Source organism: Mustelus asterias, unplaced genomic scaffold (assembly GCF_964213995.1).
Source record: "Mustelus asterias unplaced genomic scaffold, sMusAst1.hap1.1 HAP1_SCAFFOLD_472, whole genome shotgun sequence".
NCBI classification, from domain to species: Eukaryota; Metazoa; Chordata; class Chondrichthyes; order Carcharhiniformes; family Triakidae; genus Mustelus; species Mustelus asterias.
Window position 1 is genome coordinate 98813 of NW_027590424.1, and position 19394 is coordinate 118206.

Genomic DNA, 19394 nt, shown 5'->3' on the forward strand with positions numbered 1-19394 from the left:
AACCCCGTGCTGTACCTGTCCTGGGTGTGTTTGATGGGGGACAGTGTGGAGGGAGCTTTACTCTGTATCTAACCCCGTGCTGTACTTGGCCTGGGAGTGTTTGATGGGGGACAGTGTAGAGGGAGCTTTACTCTGTATCTAACCCCGTGCTGTACCTGTCCTGGGAGTGTTTGATGGGGACAGTGTAGAGGGAGCTTTACTCTGTATCTAACCCCGTGCTGTACCTGTCCTGGGAGTGTTTGATGGGGACAGTGTAGAGGGAGCTTTACTCTGTATCTAACCCCGTGCTGTACCTGTCCTGGGAGTGTTTGATGGGGACAGTGTAGAGGGAGCTTTAGTCTGTATCTAACCCCGTGTTGTACCTGTCCTGGGAGTGTTTGATGGGGACAGTGTAGCGGGAGCTTTACTCTGTATCGAACCCCGTGTTGTACCTGTCCTGGGAGTGTTTGATGGGGACAGTGAAGAGGGAGCTTTACTCTGTATCTAACCCCGTGCTGCACCTGCCCTGGGAGTGTTTGATGGGGACAGTGGAGAGGGAGCTTTACTCTGTATCTAACCCCGTGCTGTACCTGTCCTGGGAGTGTTTGATGAGGGACAGTGTAGAGGGAGCTTTACTCTGTATCTAACCCCGTGCTGTACCTGTCCTGGGAGTGTTTGATGTGGACAGTGTGGAGGGAGCTTTACTCTGTATCTAACCCCGTGCTGTACCTGTCCTGGGAGTGTTTGATGGGGGCAGCGTAGAGGGAGCTTTACTCTGTATCTAACCCCGTGCTGTACCTGTCCTGGGAGTGTTTGATGTGGACAGTGTAGAGGGAGCTTTACTCTGTATCTAACCCCGTGCTGTACCTGTCCTGGGAGTGTTTGATGTGGACAGTGTGGAGGGAGCTTTACTCTGTATCTAACCCCGTGCTGTACCTGTCCTGGGAGTGTTTGATGTGGACAGTGTGGAGGGAGCTTTACTCTGTATCTAACCCCGTGATGTACCTGTCCTGGGAGTGTTTGATGGGGACAGTGTAGAGGGAGCTTTACTCTGTATCTAACCCCCTGCTGTACCTGTCCTGGGAGTGTTTGATGGGGGACAGTGTAGAGGGAGCTTTACTCTGTACCTAACCCCGTGATGTACCTGTCCTGGGAGTGTTTGATGGGGACAGTGTCGAGGGAGCTTTACTCTGTATCTAACCCCGTGCTGTACCTGTCCTGGGAGTGTTTGATGGGGACAGTGTAGAGGGAGCTTTACTCTGTATCTAACCCCGTGCTGTACCTGTCCTGGGAGTGTTTGATGGGGACAGTGTAGAGGGAGCTTTACTCTGTATCTAACCCCGTGCTGTACCTGTCCTGGGAGTGTTTGATGGGGACAGTGTAGAGGGAGCTTTACTCTGTATCTAAGCCCGTGCTGTACCTGTCCTGGGAGTGTTTGATGGGGACAGTGTAGAGGGAGCTTTACTCTGTATCTAACCCCGTGCTGTACCTGTCCTGGGAGTGTTTGATGGGGGCAGTGTAGAGGGAGCTTTACTCTGTATCTAACCCCGTGCTGTCCCTGTCCTGGGAGTGTTTGATGGGGACAGTGTAGAGGGAGCTTTACTCTGTAACTGACTCTGTTTTGTATTTCAGATGCGAGATGCACAGGAAACTACACAACGATTGAAGACCTCTCCACTAGCAATGCAGGCTCTTCTGGAGAAGAAAGTCAATGAGCTGAAGAATGATTTTAAGGAGCAGCTGAAAGGGACTGAGGAGGATACATCGTCACATGTTAAAGAGTTGGACCAGCAATTGCAGAATGTATTGTCCAACTTAAACCGCGAATACCAGTTGCTGTTTAAGATTGCTGTTCATGAATTGAAGAAAAAGAGGCTGAAAGATTTTAACCAATACTGCAAGCAACAGGTACGCTAAATTAAAAATAAAATGTGCTTTTCAATGGAGCTGCGTAGAGGGAGCATAACTCTGATTCTCACCGCGCGCTGTACCTGTCCTGGGAGTGTTTGATCTGCGACAGTGTAGAGGGAGCTTTACTCTGTATCTAACCCCGTGCTGTACCTGTCCTGGGAGTGTTTGATGGGGACAGTGTAGAGGGAGCTTTACTCTGTATCTAACCCCGTGCTGTACCTGTCCTGGGAGTGTTTGATGGGGGACAGTGTAGAGGGAGCTTTACTCTGTATCTAACCCCGTGCTGTACCTGTCCTGGGAGTGTTTGATGGGGACAGTGTAGAGGGAGCTTTACTCTGTATCTAACCCCGTGCTGTACCTGTCCTGGGAGTGTTTGATGGGGGACAGTGTAGAGTGAGCTTTACTCTGTATCTAACCCCGTGCTGTACCTGCCCTGGGAGTGTTTGATGGGGACAGTGTAGAGTGAGCTTTACTCTGTATCTAACCCCGTGCTGTTCCTGTCCTGGGAGTGTTTGTTGGGGACAGTGTAGAGGGAGCTTTACTCTGTATCTAACCCCGTGCTGTACCTGTCCTGGGGGTGTTTGATGGGGACAGTGTAGAGGGAGCTTTACTCTGTATCTAAACCCGTGCTGTACCTGTCCTGGGAGTGTTTGATGGGGGACAGTGTAGAGGGAGCTTTACTCTGTATCTAACCCCGTGCTGTACCTGTCCTGGGAGTGTTTGATGGGGGACAGTGTAGAGGGAGCTTTACTCTGTATCTAACCCCGTGCTGTCCCTGTCCTGGGAGTGTTTGATGGGGACAGTGCAGAGGGAGCTTTACTCTGTATCTAACCCCGTGCTGTACCTGTCCTGGGAGTGTTTGATGGGGGATAGTGCAGAGGGAGCATTACTCTGTATCTAACCCCGTGCTGTACCTGTCCTGGGTGTGTTTGATGGGGGACAGTGTGGAGGGAGCTTTACTCTGTATCTAACCCCGTGCTGTACTTGGCCTGGGAGTGTTTGATGGGGGACAGTGTAGAGGGAGCTTTACTCTGTATCTAACCCCGTGCTGTACCTGTCCTGGGAGTGTTTGATGGGGACAGTGTAGAGGGAGCTTTACTCTGTATCTAACCCCGTGCTGTACCTGTCCTGGGAGTGTTTGATGGGGACAGTGTAGAGGGAGCTTTACTCTGTATCTAACCCCGTGCTGTACCTGTCCTGGGAGTGTTTGATGGGGACAGTGTAGAGGGAGCTTTAGTCTGTATCTAACCCCGTGTTGTACCTGTCCTGGGAGTGTTTGATGGGGACAGTGTAGCGGGAGCTTTACTCTGTATCGAACCCCGTGTTGTACCTGTCCAGGGAGTGTTTGATGGGGACAGTGAAGAGGGAGCTTTACTCTGTATCTAACCCCGTGCTGCACCTGCCCTGGGAGTGTTTGATGGGGACAGTGGAGAGGGAGCTTTACTCTGTATCTAACCCCGTGCTGTACCTGTCCTGGGAGTGTTTGATGAGGGACAGTGTAGAGGGAGCATTACTCTGTATCTAACCCCGTGCTGTACCTGTCCTGGGAGTGTTTGATGTGGACAGTGTGGAGGGAGCTTTACTCTGTATCTAACCCCGTGCTGTACCTGTCCTGGGAGTGTTTGATGGGGGCAGCGTAGAGGGAGCTTTACTCTGTATCTAACCCCGTGCTGTACCTGTCCTGGGAGTGTTTGATGTGGACAGTGTAGAGGGAGCTTTACTCTGTATCTAACCCCGTGCTGTACCTGTCCTGGGAGTGTTTGATGTGGACAGTGTGGAGGGAGCTTTACTCTGTATCTAACCCCGTGCTGTACCTGTCCTGGGAGTGTTTGATGTGGACAGTGTGGAGGGAGCTTTACTCTGTATCTAACCCCGTGATGTACCTGTCCTGGGAGTGTTTGATGGGGACAGTGTAGAGGGAGCTTTACTCTGTATCTAACCCCCTGCTGTACCTGTCCTGGGAGTGTTTGATGGGGGACAGTGTAGAGGGAGCTTTACTCTGTACCTAACCCCGTGATGTACCTGTCCTGGGAGTGTTTGATGGGGACAGTGTCGAGGGAGCTTTACTCTGTATCTAACCCCGTGCTGTACCTGTCCTGGGAGTGTTTGATGTGGACAGTGTAGAGGGAGCTTTACTCTGTATCTAACCCCGTGCTGTACCTGTCCTGGGAGTGTTTGATGTGGACAGTGTGGAGGGAGCTTTACTCTGTATCTAACCCCGTGCTGTACCTGTCCTGGGGGTGTTTGATGGGGGCAGTGTAGAGGGAGCTTTACTCTGTATCTAACCCCGTGCTGTACCTGTCCTGGGAGTGTTTGATGTGGACAGTGTAGAGGGAGCTTTACTCTGTATCTAACCCCGTGCTGTACCTGTCCTGGGAGTGTTTGATGGGGACAGTGTAGAGGGAGCTTTACTCTGTATCTAACCCCCTGCTGTACCTGTCCTGGGTGTGTTTGATGGGGGACAGTGTAGAGGGAGCTTTACTCTGTATCTAACCCCGTGCTGTACCTGTCCTGGGAGTGTTTGATGGGGGACAGTGTAGAGGGAGCTTTACTCTGTATCTAACCCCGTGCTGTACCTGTCCTGGGAGTGTTTGATGTGGACAGTGTAGAGGGTGCTTTACTCTGTATCTAACCCCGTGCTGTACCTGTCCTGGGAGTGTTTGATGGGGGACAGTGTAGAGGGAGCTTTACTCTGTATCTAACCCCGCGCTGTACCTGTCCTGGGAGTGTTTGATGGGGGACAGTGTAGAGGGAGCTTTACTCTGTATCTAACCCCGTGCTGTACCTGTCCTGGCAGTGTTTGATGGGGACAGTGTAGAAGGAGCTTTACTCTGTATCTAACCCCGTGCTGTACCTGTCCTGGGAGTGTTTGATGGGGACAGTGTAGAGGGAGCTTTACTCTGTATCTAACCCCGTGCTGTACCTGTCCTGGGTGTGTTTGATGGGGGACAGTGTAGAGGGAGCTTTACTCTGTATCTAACCCCGTGCTGTACCTGTCCTGGGAGTGTTTGATGGGGGACAGTGTAGAGGGAGCTTTACTCTGTATCTAACCCCGTGCTGTACCTGTCCTGGGAGTGTTTGATGGGGACAGGGTAAAGGGAGCTTTACTCTGTACCTAACCCCGTGCTGTACCTGTCCTGGGAGTGTTTGATGGGGGCAGTGTAGAGGGAGCTTTACTCTGTATCTAACCCCGTGCTGTACCTGTCCTGAGAGTGTTTGATGGGGGACAGTGTAGAGGGAGCTTTACTCTGTATCTAACCCCGTGCTGTACCTGTCCTGGGAGTGTTTGATGTGGACAGTGTGGAGGGAGCTTTACTCTGTATCTAACCCCGTGCTGTACCTGTCCTGGGAGTGTTTGATGTGGACAGTGTGGAGGGAGCTTTACTCTGTATCTAACCCCGTGATGTACCTGTCCTGGGAGTGTTTGATGGGGACAGTGTAGAGGGAGCTTTACTCTGTATCTAACCCCCTGCTGTACCTGTCCTGGGAGTGTTTGATGGGGGACAGTGTAGAGGGAGCTTTACTCTGTATCTAACCCCGTGATGTACCTGTCCTGGGAGTGTTTGATGGGGACAGTGTAGAGGGAGCTTTACTCTGTATCTCACCCCCTGCTGTACCTGTCCTGGGAGTGTTTGATGGGGGACAGTGTAGAGGGAGCTTTACTCTGTATCTAACCCCGTGCTGTTCCTGTCCTGGGAGTGTTTGTTGGGGACAGTGTAGAGGGAGCTTTACTCTGTATCTAACCCCGTGCTGTACCTGTCCTGGGGGTGTTTGATGGGGACAGTGTAGAGGGAGCTTTACTCTGTATCTAAACCCGTGCTGTACCTGTCCTGGGAGTGTTTGATGGGGGACAGTGTAGAGGGAGCTTTACTCTGTATCTAACCCCGTGCTGTACCTGTCCTGGGAGTGTTTGATGGGGGACAGTGTAGAGGGAGCTTTACTCTGTATCTAACCCCGTGCTGTCCCTGTCCTGGGAGTGTTTGATGGGGACAGTGCAGAGGGAGCTTTACTCTGTATCTAACCCCGTGCTGTACCTGTCCTGGGAGTGTTTGACGGGGACAGTGTAGAGGGAGCTTTACCCTGTATCTAACCCCGTGCTGTACCTGTCCTGGGAGTGTTTGATGGGGGATAGTGCAGAGGGAGCATTACTCTGTATCTAACCCCGTGCTGTACCTGTCCTGGGTGTGTTTGATGGGGGACAGTGTGGAGGGAGCTTTACTCTGTATCTAACCCCGTGCTGTACTTGGCCTGGGAGTGTTTGATGGGGGACAGTGTAGAGGGAGCTTTACTCTGTATCTAACCCCGTGCTGTACCTGTCCTGGGAGTGTTTGATGGGGACAGTGTAGAGGGAGCTTTACTCTGTATCTAACCCCGTGCTGTACCTGTCCTGGGAGTGTTTGATGGGGACAGTGTAGAGGGAGCTTTACTCTGTATCTAACCCCGTGCTGTACCTGTCCTGGGAGTGTTTGATGGGGACAGTGTAGAGGGAGCTTTAGTCTGTATCTAACCCCGTGTTGTACCTGTCCTGGGAGTGTTTGATGGGGACAGTGTAGCGGGAGCTTTACTCTGTATCGAACCCCGTGTTGTACCTGTCCTGGGAGTGTTTGATGGGGACAGTGAAGAGGGAGCTTTACTCTGTATCTAACCCCGTGCTGCACCTGCCCTGGGAGTGTTTGATGGGGACAGTGGAGAGGGAGCTTTACTCTGTATCTAACCCCGTGCTGTACCTGTCCTGGGAGTGTTTGATGAGGGACAGTGTAGAGGGAGCTTTACTCTGTATCTAACCCCGTGCTGTACCTGTCCTGGGAGTGTTTGATGTGGACAGTGTGGAGGGAGCTTTACTCTGTATCTAACCCCGTGCTGTACCTGTCCTGGGAGTGTTTGATGGGGGCAGCGTAGAGGGAGCTTTACTCTGTATCTAACCCCGTGCTGTACCTGTCCTGGGAGTGTTTGATGTGGACAGTGTAGAGGGAGCTTTACTCTGTATCTAACCCCGTGCTGTACCTGTCCTGGGAGTGTTTGATGTGGACAGTGTGGAGGGAGCTTTACTCTGTATCTAACCCCGTGCTGTACCTGTCCTGGGAGTGTTTGATGTGGACAGTGTGGAGGGAGCTTTACTCTGTATCTAACCCCGTGATGTACCTGTCCTGGGAGTGTTTGATGGGGACAGTGTAGAGGGAGCTTTACTCTGTATCTAACCCCCTGCTGTACCTGTCCTGGGAGTGTTTGATGGGGGACAGTGTAGAGGGAGCTTTACTCTGTACCTAACCCTGTGATGTACCTGTCCTGGGAGTGTTTGATGGGGACAGTGTCGAGGGAGCTTTACTCTGTATCTAACCCCGTGCTGTACCTGTCCTGGGAGTGTTTGATGTGGACAGTGTAGAGGGAGCTTTACTCTGTATCTAACCCCGTGCTGTACCTGTCCTGGGAGTGTTTGATGTGGACAGTGTGGAGGGAGCTTTACTCTGTATCTAACCCCGTGCTGTACCTGTCCTGGGGGTGTTTGATGGGGGCAGTGTAGAGGGAGCTTTACTCTGTATCTAACCCCGTGCTGTACCTGTCCTGGGAGTGTTTGATGTGGACAGTGTAGAGGGAGCTTTACTCTGTATCTAACCCCGTGCTGTACCTGTCCTGGGAGTGTTTGATGGGGACAGTGTAGAGGGAGCTTTACTCTGTATCTAACCCCCTGCTGTACCTGTCCTGGGTGTGTTTGATGGGGGACAGTGTAGAGGGAGCTTTACTCTGTATCTAACCCCGTGCTGTACCTGTCCTGGGAGTGTTTGATGGGGGACAGTGTAGAGGGAGCTTTACTCTGTATCTAACCCCGTGCTGTACCTGTCCTGGGAGTGTTTGATGTGGACAGTGTAGAGGGTGCTTTACTCTGTATCTAACCCCGTGCTGTACCTGTCCTGGGAGTGTTTGATGGGGGACAGTGTAGAGGGAGCTTTACTCTGTATCTAACCCCGCGCTGTACCTGTCCTGGGAGTGTTTGATGGGGGACAGTGTAGAGGGAGCTTTACTCTGTATCTAACCCCGTGCTGTACCTGTCCTGGCAGTGTTTGATGGGGACAGTGTAGAAGGAGCTTTACTCTGTATCTAACCCCGTGCTGTACCTGTCCTGGGAGTGTTTGATGGGGACAGTGTAGAGGGAGCTTTACTCTGTATCTAACCCCGTGCTGTACCTGTCCTGGGTGTGTTTGATGGGGGACAGTGTAGAGGGAGCTTTACTCTGTATCTAACCCCGTGCTGTACCTGTCCTGGGAGTGTTTGATGGGGGACAGTGTAGAGGGAGCTTTACTCTGTATCTAACCCCGTGCTGTACCTGTCCTGGGAGTGTTTGATGGGGACAGGGTAAAGGGAGCTTTACTCTGTACCTAACCCCGTGCTGTACCTGTCCTGGGAGTGTTTGATGGGGGCAGTGTAGAGGGAGCTTTACTCTGTATCTAACCCCGTGCTGTACCTGTCCTGAGAGTGTTTGATGGGGGACAGTGTAGAGGGAGCTTTACTCTGTATCTAACCCCGTGCTGTACCTGTCCTGGGAGTGTTTGATGTGGACAGTGTGGAGGGAGCTTTACTCTGTATCTAACCCCGTGCTGTACCTGTCCTGGGAGTGTTTGATGTGGACAGTGTGGAGGGAGCTTTACTCTGTATCTAACCCCGTGATGTACCTGTCCTGGGAGTGTTTGATGGGGACAGTGTAGAGGGAGCTTTACTCTGTATCTAACCCCCTGCTGTACCTGTCCTGGGAGTGTTTGATGGGGGACAGTGTAGAGGGAGCTTTACTCTGTATCTAACCCCGTGATGTACCTGTCCTGGGAGTGTTTGATGGGGACAGTGTAGAGGGAGCTTTACTCTGTATCTCACCCCCTGCTGTACCTGTCCTGGGAGTGTTTGATGGGGGACAGTGTAGAGGGAGCTTTACTCTGTATCTAACCCCGTGCTGTACCTGTCCTGGGAGTGTTTGATGGGGGACAGTGTAGAGGGAGCTTTACTCTGTATCTAACCCCGTGCTGTACCTGTCCTGGGAGTGTTTGATGTGGACAGTGTAGATGGAGCTTTACTCTGTATCTAACCCCGTGCTGTACCTGTCCTGGGAGTGTTTGATGGGGGACAGTGTAGAGGGAGCTTTACTCTGTATCTAACCCCGTGCTGTACCTGTCCTGGGAGTGTTTGATGGGGACAGTGTAGAGGGAGCTTTACTCTGTATCTAACCCCGTGCTGTACCTGTCCTGGGAGTGTTTGATGGGGACAGTGTAGAGGGAGCTTTACTGTGTATCTAACCCCGTGCTGTACCTGTCCTGGGAGTGTTTGATGGGGGCAGTATAAGTGAAATTATGCTTCATCTAACTCTGTTTTTTGTGTGGTTTTCAGAAGCAGAGTTATGTCCTGTACGAGTGGACTCTGCTGCCCTTCACAGCATCGATGAATACAGTCCTTGAGAATGAGGCCAACAGGATTCTCGCTGAGTTTGCGGGTTGTCTGTGTGACGGTTACCCAGAAAAGGAATCAGTGGTTGCTGAGCTTCGGAAAGAAATGCTGAGATTGATCTGAGAACTACACAGGTTTAATTCTGAACTGTTTTGCTGATGATCCTCGGAGCTGTTGGACTGGTTCCGTGTCATTATTCACTGTCCCCTGGGAGCGGGCGATGCTGCTTTTGCCAATATGATTGAGGGAGGAGCTGAGGTTCCAGGTTGTGTTCAGGGGGTTTGATGGTGAGTGACTGGGGGAGAAGGTTGGTGAAAACACGATGCGGAACAAGAGCTGCTGAAGTGACCGGGTTGGACTGGGATGTCACCACTGACTGGATGAGATGACCACCTTCAATCAAGATCAAACCTGAATTGGAACTGGGAAATTATAAAGCTTGGCTCTCGATAAAACTGCCTTTCAGTCTGTGAATTAAATGTTCAATGTCAAAATGAAGAGAATCTTGGGCTATTTGTGATTGGGAAATAGTCCGTCATCTGGAGCACCCACAGAATAAAGAAATTCTCAATTTAACCAATGCTTTCAGTCTGTCGTTCATTTCCATTTCAGACACCAGGTCTGAGTCTGGGTGGACCAGCTCCTCCCTTTCATCAGAACTGGACTGGCCACTGGAGATCGATTCAGTGCTGAAGGAGCGCCGTACTGTGGGAGGGTCAGTGCTGAGGGAGCGCCGCACTGTGGGAGGGTCGGTGCTGAGGGAGCGCCGCACTGTGGGAGGGTCGGTGCTGAGGGAGCGCCGCACTGTGGGAGGGTCGGTGCTGAGGGAGCGCCGCACTGTGGGAGGGTCGGTGCTGAGGGAGCGCCGCACTGTGGGAGGGTCAGTGCTGAGGGAGCGCCGCACTGTGGGAGGGTCAGTGCTGAGGGAGTGCCGCACAGTGGGAGGGTCAGTGCTGAGGGAGCGCCGCACAGTGGGAGGGTCAGTGCTGAGGGAGCGCCGCACTGTGGGAGGGTCAGTGCTGAGGGAGCGCCGCACTGTGGGAGGGTCAGTGCTGAGGGAGCGCCGCACAGTGGGAGGGTCAGTGCTGAGGGAGCGCCGCACTGTGGGAGGGTCAGTGCTGAGGGAGCGCCGCACTGTGGGAGGGTCAGTGCTGAGGGAGCGCCGCACTGTGGGAGGGTCAGTGCTGAGGGAGCGCCGCACTGTGGGAGGGTCAGTGCTGAGGGAGCGCCGCACTGTGGGAGGGTCGGTGCTGAGGGAGCGCCGCACTGTGGGAGGGTCGGTGCTGAGGGAGCGCCGCACTGTGGGAGGGTCAGTGCTGAGGGAGCGCTGCACTGTGGGAGGGTCAGTGCTGAGGGAGCGCCGCACTGTGGGAGGGTCGGTGCTGAGGGAGCGCCGCACTGTGGGAGGGTCAGTGCTGAGGGAGTGCCGCACTGTGGGAGGGTCGGTGCTGAGGGAGCGCCGCACTGTGGGAGGGTCAGTGGTGAGGGAGTGCCGCACTGTGGGAGGGTCAGTGCTGAGGGAGCGCCACATTGTGCGATGGGCAGTGCGGATAGAGCGCAGCACTGTGGGAGGGTCGGTGCTGAGGGAGCGCCGCACTGTGGGAGGGTCAGTCCTGAGGGAGCGCCGCACTGTGGGAGGGTCAGTGCTGAGGGAGTGCCGCACTGTGGGAGGGTCAGTGCTGAGGGGGTGCCGCACTGTGGGAGGGTCAGTGCTGAGGGAGCGCCGCACTGTGGGAGGGTCAGTGCTGAGGGAGCTCCGCACTGTGGGAGTGTCAGTGCTGAGGGAGCGCCGCACTGTGGGAGGGTCAGTGCTGAGGGAGCGCCGCACTGTGGGAGGGTCAGTGCTGAGGGAGCGCCGCACTGTGGGAGGGTCAGTGCTGAGGGAGCGCCGCACTGTGGGAGGGTCAGTGCTGAGGGAGCGCTGCACTGTGGGAGGGTCAGTGTTGAGGGAGCGCCGCACTGTGGGAGGGTCGGTGCTGAAGGAGCGCCACACTGTGGGAGGGTCGGTGCTGAGGGAGCGCCGCACTGTGGGAGGGTCAGTGCTGAGGGAGCGCTGCACTGTGGGAGGGTCAGTGCTGAGGGAGCTCCGCACTGTGGGAGGGTCGGTGCTGAAGGAGCGCCGCACTGTGGGAGGGTCGGTGCTGAGGGAGCGCCGCACTGTGGGAGGGTCAGTGCTGAGGGAGTGCCGCACTGTGGGAGGGTCGGTGCTGAGGGAGCGCCGCACTGTGGGAGGGTCAGTGCTGAGGGAGCGCCGCACTGTGGGAGGGTCAGTGCTGAGGGAGCTCCGCACTGTGGGAGTGTCAGTGCTGAGGGAGCGCCGCACTGTGGGAGGGTCAGTGCTGAGGGAGCGCCGCACTGTGGGAGGGTCAGTGCTGAGGGAGCGCCGCACTGTGGGAGGGTCAGTGCTGAGGGAGTGCCGCACTGTGGGAGGGTCGGTGCTGAGGGGGTGCCGCACTGTGGGAGGGTCAGTGCTGAGGGAGCGCCGCACTGTGGGAGGGTCAGTGCTGAGGGAGCTCCGCACTGTGGGAGTGTCAGTGCTGAGGGAGCGCCGCACTGTGGGAGGGTCAGTGCTGAGGGAGCGCCGCACTGTGGGAGGGTCAGTGCTGAGGGAGCGCCGCACTGTGGGAGGGTCAGTGCTGAGGGAGCGCCGCACTGTGGGAGGGTCAGTGCTGAGGGAGCGCTGCACTGTGGGAGGGTCAGTGTTGAGGGAGCGCCGCACTGTGGGAGGGTCGGTGCTGAAGGAGCGCCACACTGTGGGAGGGTCGGTGCTGAGGGAGCGCCGCACTGTGGGAGGGTCAGTGCTGAGGGAGCGCTGCACTGTGGGAGGGTCAGTGCTGAGGGAGCTCCGCACTGTGGGAGGGTCGGTGCTGAAGGAGCGCCGCACTGTGGGAGGGTCGGTGCTGAGGGAGCGCCGCACTGTGGGAGGGTCAGTGCTGAGGGAGTGCCGCACTGTGGGAGGGTCGGTGCTGAGGGAGCGCCGCACTGTGGGAGGGTCAGTGCTGAGGGAGCGCCGCACTGTGGGAGGGTCGGTGCTGAGGGAGTGCCGTACTGTGGGAGGGTCAGTGCTGAGGGAGCGCTGCACTGTGGGAGGGTCAGTGCTGAGGGAGCGCCGCACTGTGGGAGGGTCAGTGCTGAGGGAGCGCCGCACTGTGGGAGGGTCAGTGCTGAGGGAGTGCCGCACTGTGGGAGGGTCGGTGCTGAGGGAGTGCCGCACTGTGGGAGGGTCAGTGCTGAGGGAGCGCCGCACTGTGGGAGGGTCAGTCCTGAGGGAGCGCCGCACTGTGGGAGGGTCAGTGCTGAGGGAGTGCCGCACTGTGGGAGGGTCAGTGCTGAGGGGGTGCCGCACTGTGGGAGGGTCAGTGCTGAGGGAGCGCCGCACTGTGGGAGGGTCAGTGCTGAGGGAGCTCCGCACTGTGGGAGTGTCAGTGCTGAGGGAGCGCCGCACTGTGGGAGGGTCAGTGCTGAGGGAGTGCCACACTGTGGGAGGGTCAGTGCTGAGGGAGTGCCGCACTGTGGGAGGGTCAGTGCTGAGGGAGTGCCGCACTGTGGGAGGGTCAGTGCTGAGGGAGCGCCGCACTGTGGGAGGGTCAGTGCTGAGGGAGTGCCGCATTGTGGGAGGGATGGTGCTGAGGGTGCGCCACACTGTGGGAGTGTAAGTGCTGAGGGAGCGCCGCACGGTGGGAGGGTCAGTGCTGAGGGAGCGCCCCACTGTGGGAGGGTCACTGCTGAGGGAGCGCCGCACTGTGGGAGGGCCGGTGCTGAGGGAACGCTGCACTGTGGGAGGGTCAGTGCTGAGGGAGTGCCGCAGTGCGGGAGGGTCAGTGCTGAGGGAGCGCCGCACTGTGGGAAGGTCAGTGCTGAGGGAGCGCCGCACTGTGGGAGGGTCAGTGCTGAGGGAGTGCCGCACTGTGGGAGGGTCAGTGCTGAGGGAGCGCCGCACTGTGGGAGGGTCAGTGCTGAGGGAGCGCCGCACTGTGGGAAGGTCAGTGCTGAGGGAGCGCCGCACTGTTGAAGGGTCAGTGCTGAGGGAGCTCCGCACTGTGGGAGGGTCACTGCTGAGGGAGCGCCGCACTGTGGGAGGGCCGGTGCTGAGGGAACGCTGCACTGTGGGAGGGTCAGTGCTGAGGGAGTGCCGCAGTGCGGGAGGGTCAGTGCTGAGGGAGCGCCGCACTGTGGGAAGGTCAGTGCTGAGGGAGCGCCGCACTGTGGGAGGGTCAGTGCTGAGGGAGTGCCGCACTGTGGGAGGGTCAGTGCTGAGGGAGCGCCGCACTGTGGGAGGGTCAGTGCTGAGGGAGCGCCGCACTGTGGGAAGGTCAGTGCTGAGGGAGCGCCGCACTGTTGGAGGGTCAGTGCTGAGGGAGCTCCGCACTGTGGGAGGGTCAGTGCTGATGCTGCGCTGTGGGAGGGTCAGTGTTGAGGGAGTGCTGCACTGTGGGAGGGTCTGTGCTGAGGGAGTGCCACACTGTGGGAGGGTCAGTGCTGAGGGAGCGCCGCACTGTGGGAGGGTCAGTGCTGAGGGAGCGCCGCACTGTGGGAGGTTCAGTGCTGAGGCAGCGCCGCACTGTGGGAGGGTCAGTGCTGAGGGAATGCCGCACTGTGGGAGGGGCAGTGCTGAGGCAGCGCCGCACTGTGGGAGGGTCAGTGCTGAGGGAGCGCCGCACTGTGGGAGGGTCAGTGCTGAGGGAGTGCCGCACTGTGGGAGGGTCAGTGCTGAGGGAATGCCGCACTGTGGGAGGGGCAGTGCTGAGGCAGCGCCGCACTGTGGGAGGGTCAGTGCTGAGGGAGCGCCGCACTGTGGGAGGGTCAGTGCTGAGGGAGTGCCGCAGTGCGGGAGGGTCAGTGCTGAGGGAGCGCCGCACTGTGGGAGGGTCAGTGCTGAGGGAGCGCCGCACTGTGGGAGGATCAGTGCTGAGGGAGTTCCGCACTGTGGGAGGGTCAGTGCTGAGGGAGCGCCGCACTGTGGGAGGGTCAGTGCTGAGTGAGTGCCGCACTGTGGGAGGGGCAGTGCTGAGGCAGCGTCGCACTGTGGGAGGGTCAGTGCTGAGGGAGCGCCGCACTGTGGGAGGGTCAGTGCTGAGGGTGCGCCGCACTGTGGGAGGGTCAGTGCTGAGGGAGCGCCGCACTGTGGGAGGGTCAGTGTTGAGGGAGCGCCGCACTGTGGGAGGGTCAGTGCTGAGGGAGCGCCGCACTGTGGGAGGGTCAGTGCTGAGGGAGCGCCGCACTGTGGGAGGGTCAGTGCTGAGGGAGCGCCGCACTGTGGGAGGGTCAGTGCTGAGGGAGCGCCGCACTGTGGGAGGGTCGGTGCTGAGGGAGCGCCGCACTGTGGGAGGGTCAGTGCTGAGGGAGCGCTGCACTGTGGGAGGGTCAGTGCTGAGGGAGCGCCGCACTGTGGGAGGGTCGGTGCTGAAGGAGCGCCGCACTGTGGGAGGGTCGGTGCTGAGGGAGTGCCGCACTGTGGGAGGGTCAGTGCTGAGGGAGCGCCACATTGTGCGATGGGCAGTGCGGATAGAGCGCAGCACTGTGGGAGGGTCGGTGCTGAGGGAGCGCCGCACTGTGGGAGGGTCAGTCCTGAGGGAGCGCCGCACTGTGGGAGGGTCAGTGCTGAGGGAGTGCCGCACTGTGGGAGGGTCAGTGCTGAGGGGGTGCCGCACTGTGGGAGGGTCAGTGCTGAGGGAGCGCCGCACTGTGGGAAGGTCAGTGCTGAGGGAGCTCCGCACTGTGGGAGTGTCAGTGCTGAGGGAGCGCCGCACTGTGGGAGGGTCAGTGCTGAGGGAGCGCCGCACTGTGGGAGGGTCAGTGCTGAGGGAGCGCCGCACTGTGGGAGGGTCAGTGCTGAGGGAGCGCCGCACTGTGGGAGGGTCAGTGCTGAGGGAGCGCTGCACTGTGGGAGGGTCAGTGTTGAGGGAGCGCCGCACTGTGGGAGGGTCGGTGCTGAAGGAGCGCCACACTGTGGGAGGGTCGGTGCTGAGGGAGCGCCGCACTGTGGGAGGGTCAGTCCTGAGGGAGCGCCACATTGTGCGATGGGCAGTGAGGATAGAGCGCAGCACTGTGGGACGGTCGGTGCTGAGGGAGCGCCGCACTGTGGGAGGGTCAGTCCTGAGGGAGCGCCGCACTGTGGGAGGGTCAGTGCTGAGGGAGTGCCGCACTGTGGGAGGGTCAGTGCTGAGGGGGTGCCGCACTGTGGGAGGGTCAGTGCTGAGGGAGCGCCGCACTGTGGGAGGGTCAGTGCTGAGGGAGCTCCGCACTGTGGGAGTGTCAGTGCTGAGGGAGCGCCGCACTGTGGGAGGGTCAGTGCTGAGGGAGTGCCACACTGTGGGAGGGTCAGTGCTGAGGGAGTGCCGCACTGTGGGAGGGTCAGTGCTGAGGGAGTGCCGCACTGTGGGAGGGTCAGTGCTGAGGGAGCGCCGCACTGTGGGAGGGTCAGTGCTGAGGGAGTGCCGCATTGTGGGAGGGATGGTGCTGAGGGTGCGCCACACTGTGGGAGTGTAAGTGCTGAGGGAGCGCCGCACGGTGGGAGGGTCAGTGCTGAGGGAGCGCCCCACTGTGGGAGGGTCACTGCTGAGGGAGCGCCGCACTGTGGGAGGGCCGGTGCTGAGGGAACGCTGTACTGTGGGAGGGTCAGTGCTGAGGGAGTGCCGCACTGTGGGAGGGTCAGTGCTGAGGGAGCGCCGCACTGTGGGAGGGTCAGTGCTGAGGGAGCGCCGCACTGTGGGAGGGTCAGTGCTGAGGGAGCGCCGCACTGTGGGAAGGTCAGTGCTGAGGGAGCGCCGCACTGTGGGAGGGTCAGTGCTGAGGGAGTGCCGCACTGTGGGAGGGTCAGTGCTGAGGGAGCGCCGCACTGTGGGAGGGTCAGTGCTGAGGGAGCGCCGCACTGTGGGAAGGTCAGTGCTGAGGGAGCGCCGCACTGTTGAAGGGTCAGTGCTGAGGGAGCTCCGCACTGTGGGAGGGTCACTGCTGAGTGAGCGCCGCACTGTGGGAGGGCCGGTGCTGAGGGAACGCTGCACTGTGGGAGGGTCAGTGCTGAGGGAGTGCCGCAGTGCGGGAGGGTCAGTGCTGAGGGAGCGCCGCACTGTGGGAAGGTCAGTGCTGAGGGAGCGCCGCACTGTGGGAGGGTCAGTGCTGAGGGAGCGCCGCACTGTGGGAGGGTCAGTGCTGAGGGAGCGCCGCACTGTGGGAAGGTCAGTGCTGAGGGAGCGCCGCACTGTTGGAGGGTCAGTGCTGAGGGAGCTCCGCACTGTGGGAGGGTCAGTGCTGATGCTGCGCTGTGGGAGGGTCAGTGTTGAGGGAGTGCTGCACTGTGGGAGGGTCTGTGCTGAGGGAGTGCCACACTGTGGGAGGGTCAGTGCTGAGGGAGCGCCGCACTGTGGGAGGGTCAGTGCTGAGGGAGCGCCGCACTGTGGGAGGTTCAGTGCTGAGGCAGCGCCGCACTGTGGGAGGGTCAGTGCTGAGGGAATGCCGCACTGTGGGAGGGGCAGTGCTGAGGCAGCGCCGCACTGTGGGAGGGTCAGTGCTGAGGGAGCGCCGCACTGTGGGAGGGTCAGTGCTGAGGGAGTGCCGCAGTGCGGGAGGGTCAGTGCTGAGGGAGCGCCGCACTGTGGGAGGGTCAGTGCTGAGGGAGCGCCGCACTGTGGGAGGATCAGTGCTGAGGGAGTTCCGCACTGTGGGAGGGTCAGTGCTGAGGGAGCGCCGCACTGTGGGAGGGTCAGTGCTGAGTGAGTGCCGCACTGTGGGAGGGGCAGTGCTGAGGCAGCGTCGCACTGTGGGAGGGTCAGTGCTGAGGGAGCGCCGCACTGTGGGAGGGTCAGTGCTGAGGGTGCGCCGCACTGTGGGAGGGTCAGTGCTGAGGGAGCGCCGCACTGTGGGAGGGTCAGTGCTGAGGGAGTGCCGCACTGTGGGAGGGTCGGTGCTGAGGGAGCGCCGCACTGTGGGAGGGTCAGTGCTGAGGGAGTGCCGCACTGTGGGAGGGTCAGTGCTGAGGGAGTGCCGCACTGTGGGAGGGTCAGTGCTGAGGGAGCGCCGCACTGTGGGAGGGTCGGTGCTGAGGGAGCGCCGCACTGTGGGAGGGTCAGTCCTGAGGGAGCGCCGCACTGTGGGAGGGTCAGTGCTGAGGGAGTGCCGCACTGTGGGAGGGTCAGTGCTGAGGGGGTGCCGCACTGTGGGAGGGTCAGTGCTGAGGGAGTTCCGCACTGTGGGAGGGTCAGTGCTGAGGGAGCGCCGCACTGTGGGAGGGTCAGTGCTGAGTGAGTGCCGCACTGTGGGAGGGCCAGTGCTGAGGCAGCGTCGCACTGTGGGAGGGTCAGTGCTGAGGGAGCGCCGCACTGTGGGAGGGTCAGTGCTGAGGGTGCGCCGCACTGTGGGAGGGTCAGTGCTGAGGGAGCGCCGCACTGTGGGAGGGTCAGTGCTGAGGGAGTGCCGCACTGTGGGAGGGTCGGTGCTGAGGGAGCGCCGCACTGTGGGAGGGTCGGTGCTGAGGGAGCGCCGCACTGTGGGAGGGTCGGTGCTGAGGGAGCGCCGCACTGTGGGAGGGTCAGTGCTGAGGGAGTGCCGCACTGTGGGAGGAGCGGTGCTGAGGGAGCGCCGGACTTTGGGTGGGTCAGTGCCGAGGGAACGCCGCACAGTCGGAGGGTCAGTGCTGAGGGAGCGCTGCACTGTGGGAGTGTCAGTGCTGAGGGAGTGCCGCACTGTGGGAGGGTCAGTGCTGAGGGAGCGCCGCACTGTGGTAGGGTCAGTGCTGAGGGAGCGCCGCACTGTGGGAGGGTCAGTGCTGAGGGAGCGCCGCACTGTGGGAGGGGTCAGTGCTGAGGGAGCGCCGCACTGTGGGATGGTCAGTGCTGAGGGAGCGCCGCACTGTTGGAAGGTCAGTGCTCAGGGAGATCCGCACTGTGGGAGGGTCAGTGCCGAGGGAGTGCTGCGTTGTGGGAGGGTCAGTGTTGAGGGAGTGCTTCACTGTGGGAGGGTCTGTGCTGAGGGAGCGCCGCACTGTGGGAGGGTCAGTGCTGAGGGAATGCCGCACTGTGGGAGGTTCAGTGCTGAGGAAGTGCCACACTGTGGGAGGGTCAGTGCTGAGGGAGTGCCGCACTTTGGAAGGTCAGTGCTGAGGGAGTGCTACACTGTGGGAGGGTCAGTACTGAGGGAGCGCCGCACTGTGGGAGGTTCAGTGCTCAGGGAGTGCCGCATTGTGGGAGGGATGGTGCTGAGGGAGCGCCACACTGTGGGAGCGTAAGTGCTGTGGGAGCGCCGGACGGTGGGAGGGTCGGTGCTGAGGGAGTGCCGCACTGTGGGAGGGTCAGTGCTGAGGGAGCGCCCCACTGTGGGAGGGTCACTGCTGAGGGAGCGCCGCACTGTGGGAGGGCCGGTGCTGACGGAGCGCTGCACTGTGGGAGGGTGAGTGCTGAGGGAGCGCGGCACTGTGGGAGCGTCAATGCTGAGGGAACGCCGCACTGTGGGAGGGTCAGTGCTGAGGGAGTGCCACACTATGGGAGGGTCAGTGCTGAGGAGCGCCGCACTGTGGGAGGATCGGTGCTGAAGGAGCGCCGGACTTTGGGTGGGTCAGTGCCGAGGGAATGCCGCACAGTCGGAGGCTCAGTGCTGAGGGAGCGCCGCACCGTGGGAGGGGCAGTGCTGAGGGAGTGCCACACTGTGGTAGGGTCAGTGCTGATGGAGCGCCGCACTGTGGGAGGGTCAGTGCTGAGGGAGCGCCGCACTGTGGGATGGTCAGTGCTGAGGGAGCGCCGCACTGTGGGAGGGTCAGTGCTGAGGGAGCGCCGCACTGTGGGACGGTCAGTGCTGAGGGAGCCGCACTGTGGGAGGGTCAGTGCTGAGGGAGCGCCGCACTGTGGGAGGGTCGGTGCTGAGGGAGCGCCGCACGGTGGGAGGGTCAGTGCTGAGGGAGCGCCGCACTGTGGGAGGGGCAGTGCTGAGGGAGCGCCGCACTGTGGGAGGGTCAGTGCTGAGGGAGCGCCGCACTGTGGGAGGGTCAGTGCTGAGGGAGCGCCGCACTGTGGGAGGGTCAGTGCTGAGGGAGCGCCGCACTGTGGGAGGGTCAGTGCTGAGGGAGCCGCACTGTGGGAGGGTCA

At 59.6% G+C, this 19394-nt stretch overlaps 1 protein-coding gene across 1 annotated transcript in view; it reads left to right on the forward strand.

The window, feature by feature from the left end:
- LOC144486805 (uncharacterized) overlaps positions 1 to 9894 on the forward strand; it is a gene marked incomplete at its 5' end in the record, with an annotated part of 81987 nt that extends 72093 nt beyond the window's left edge. The window contains 2 exons of the mRNA XM_078204821.1: positions 1612 to 1887; positions 9262 to 9894. Of these exons, the coding sequence (XP_078060947.1) occupies positions 1612 to 1887; positions 9262 to 9441 (456 nt within the window). The remainder of the gene's footprint in view (positions 1 to 1611; positions 1888 to 9261) is intronic.
- Positions 9895 to 19394: the final 9500 nt, after the last annotated feature.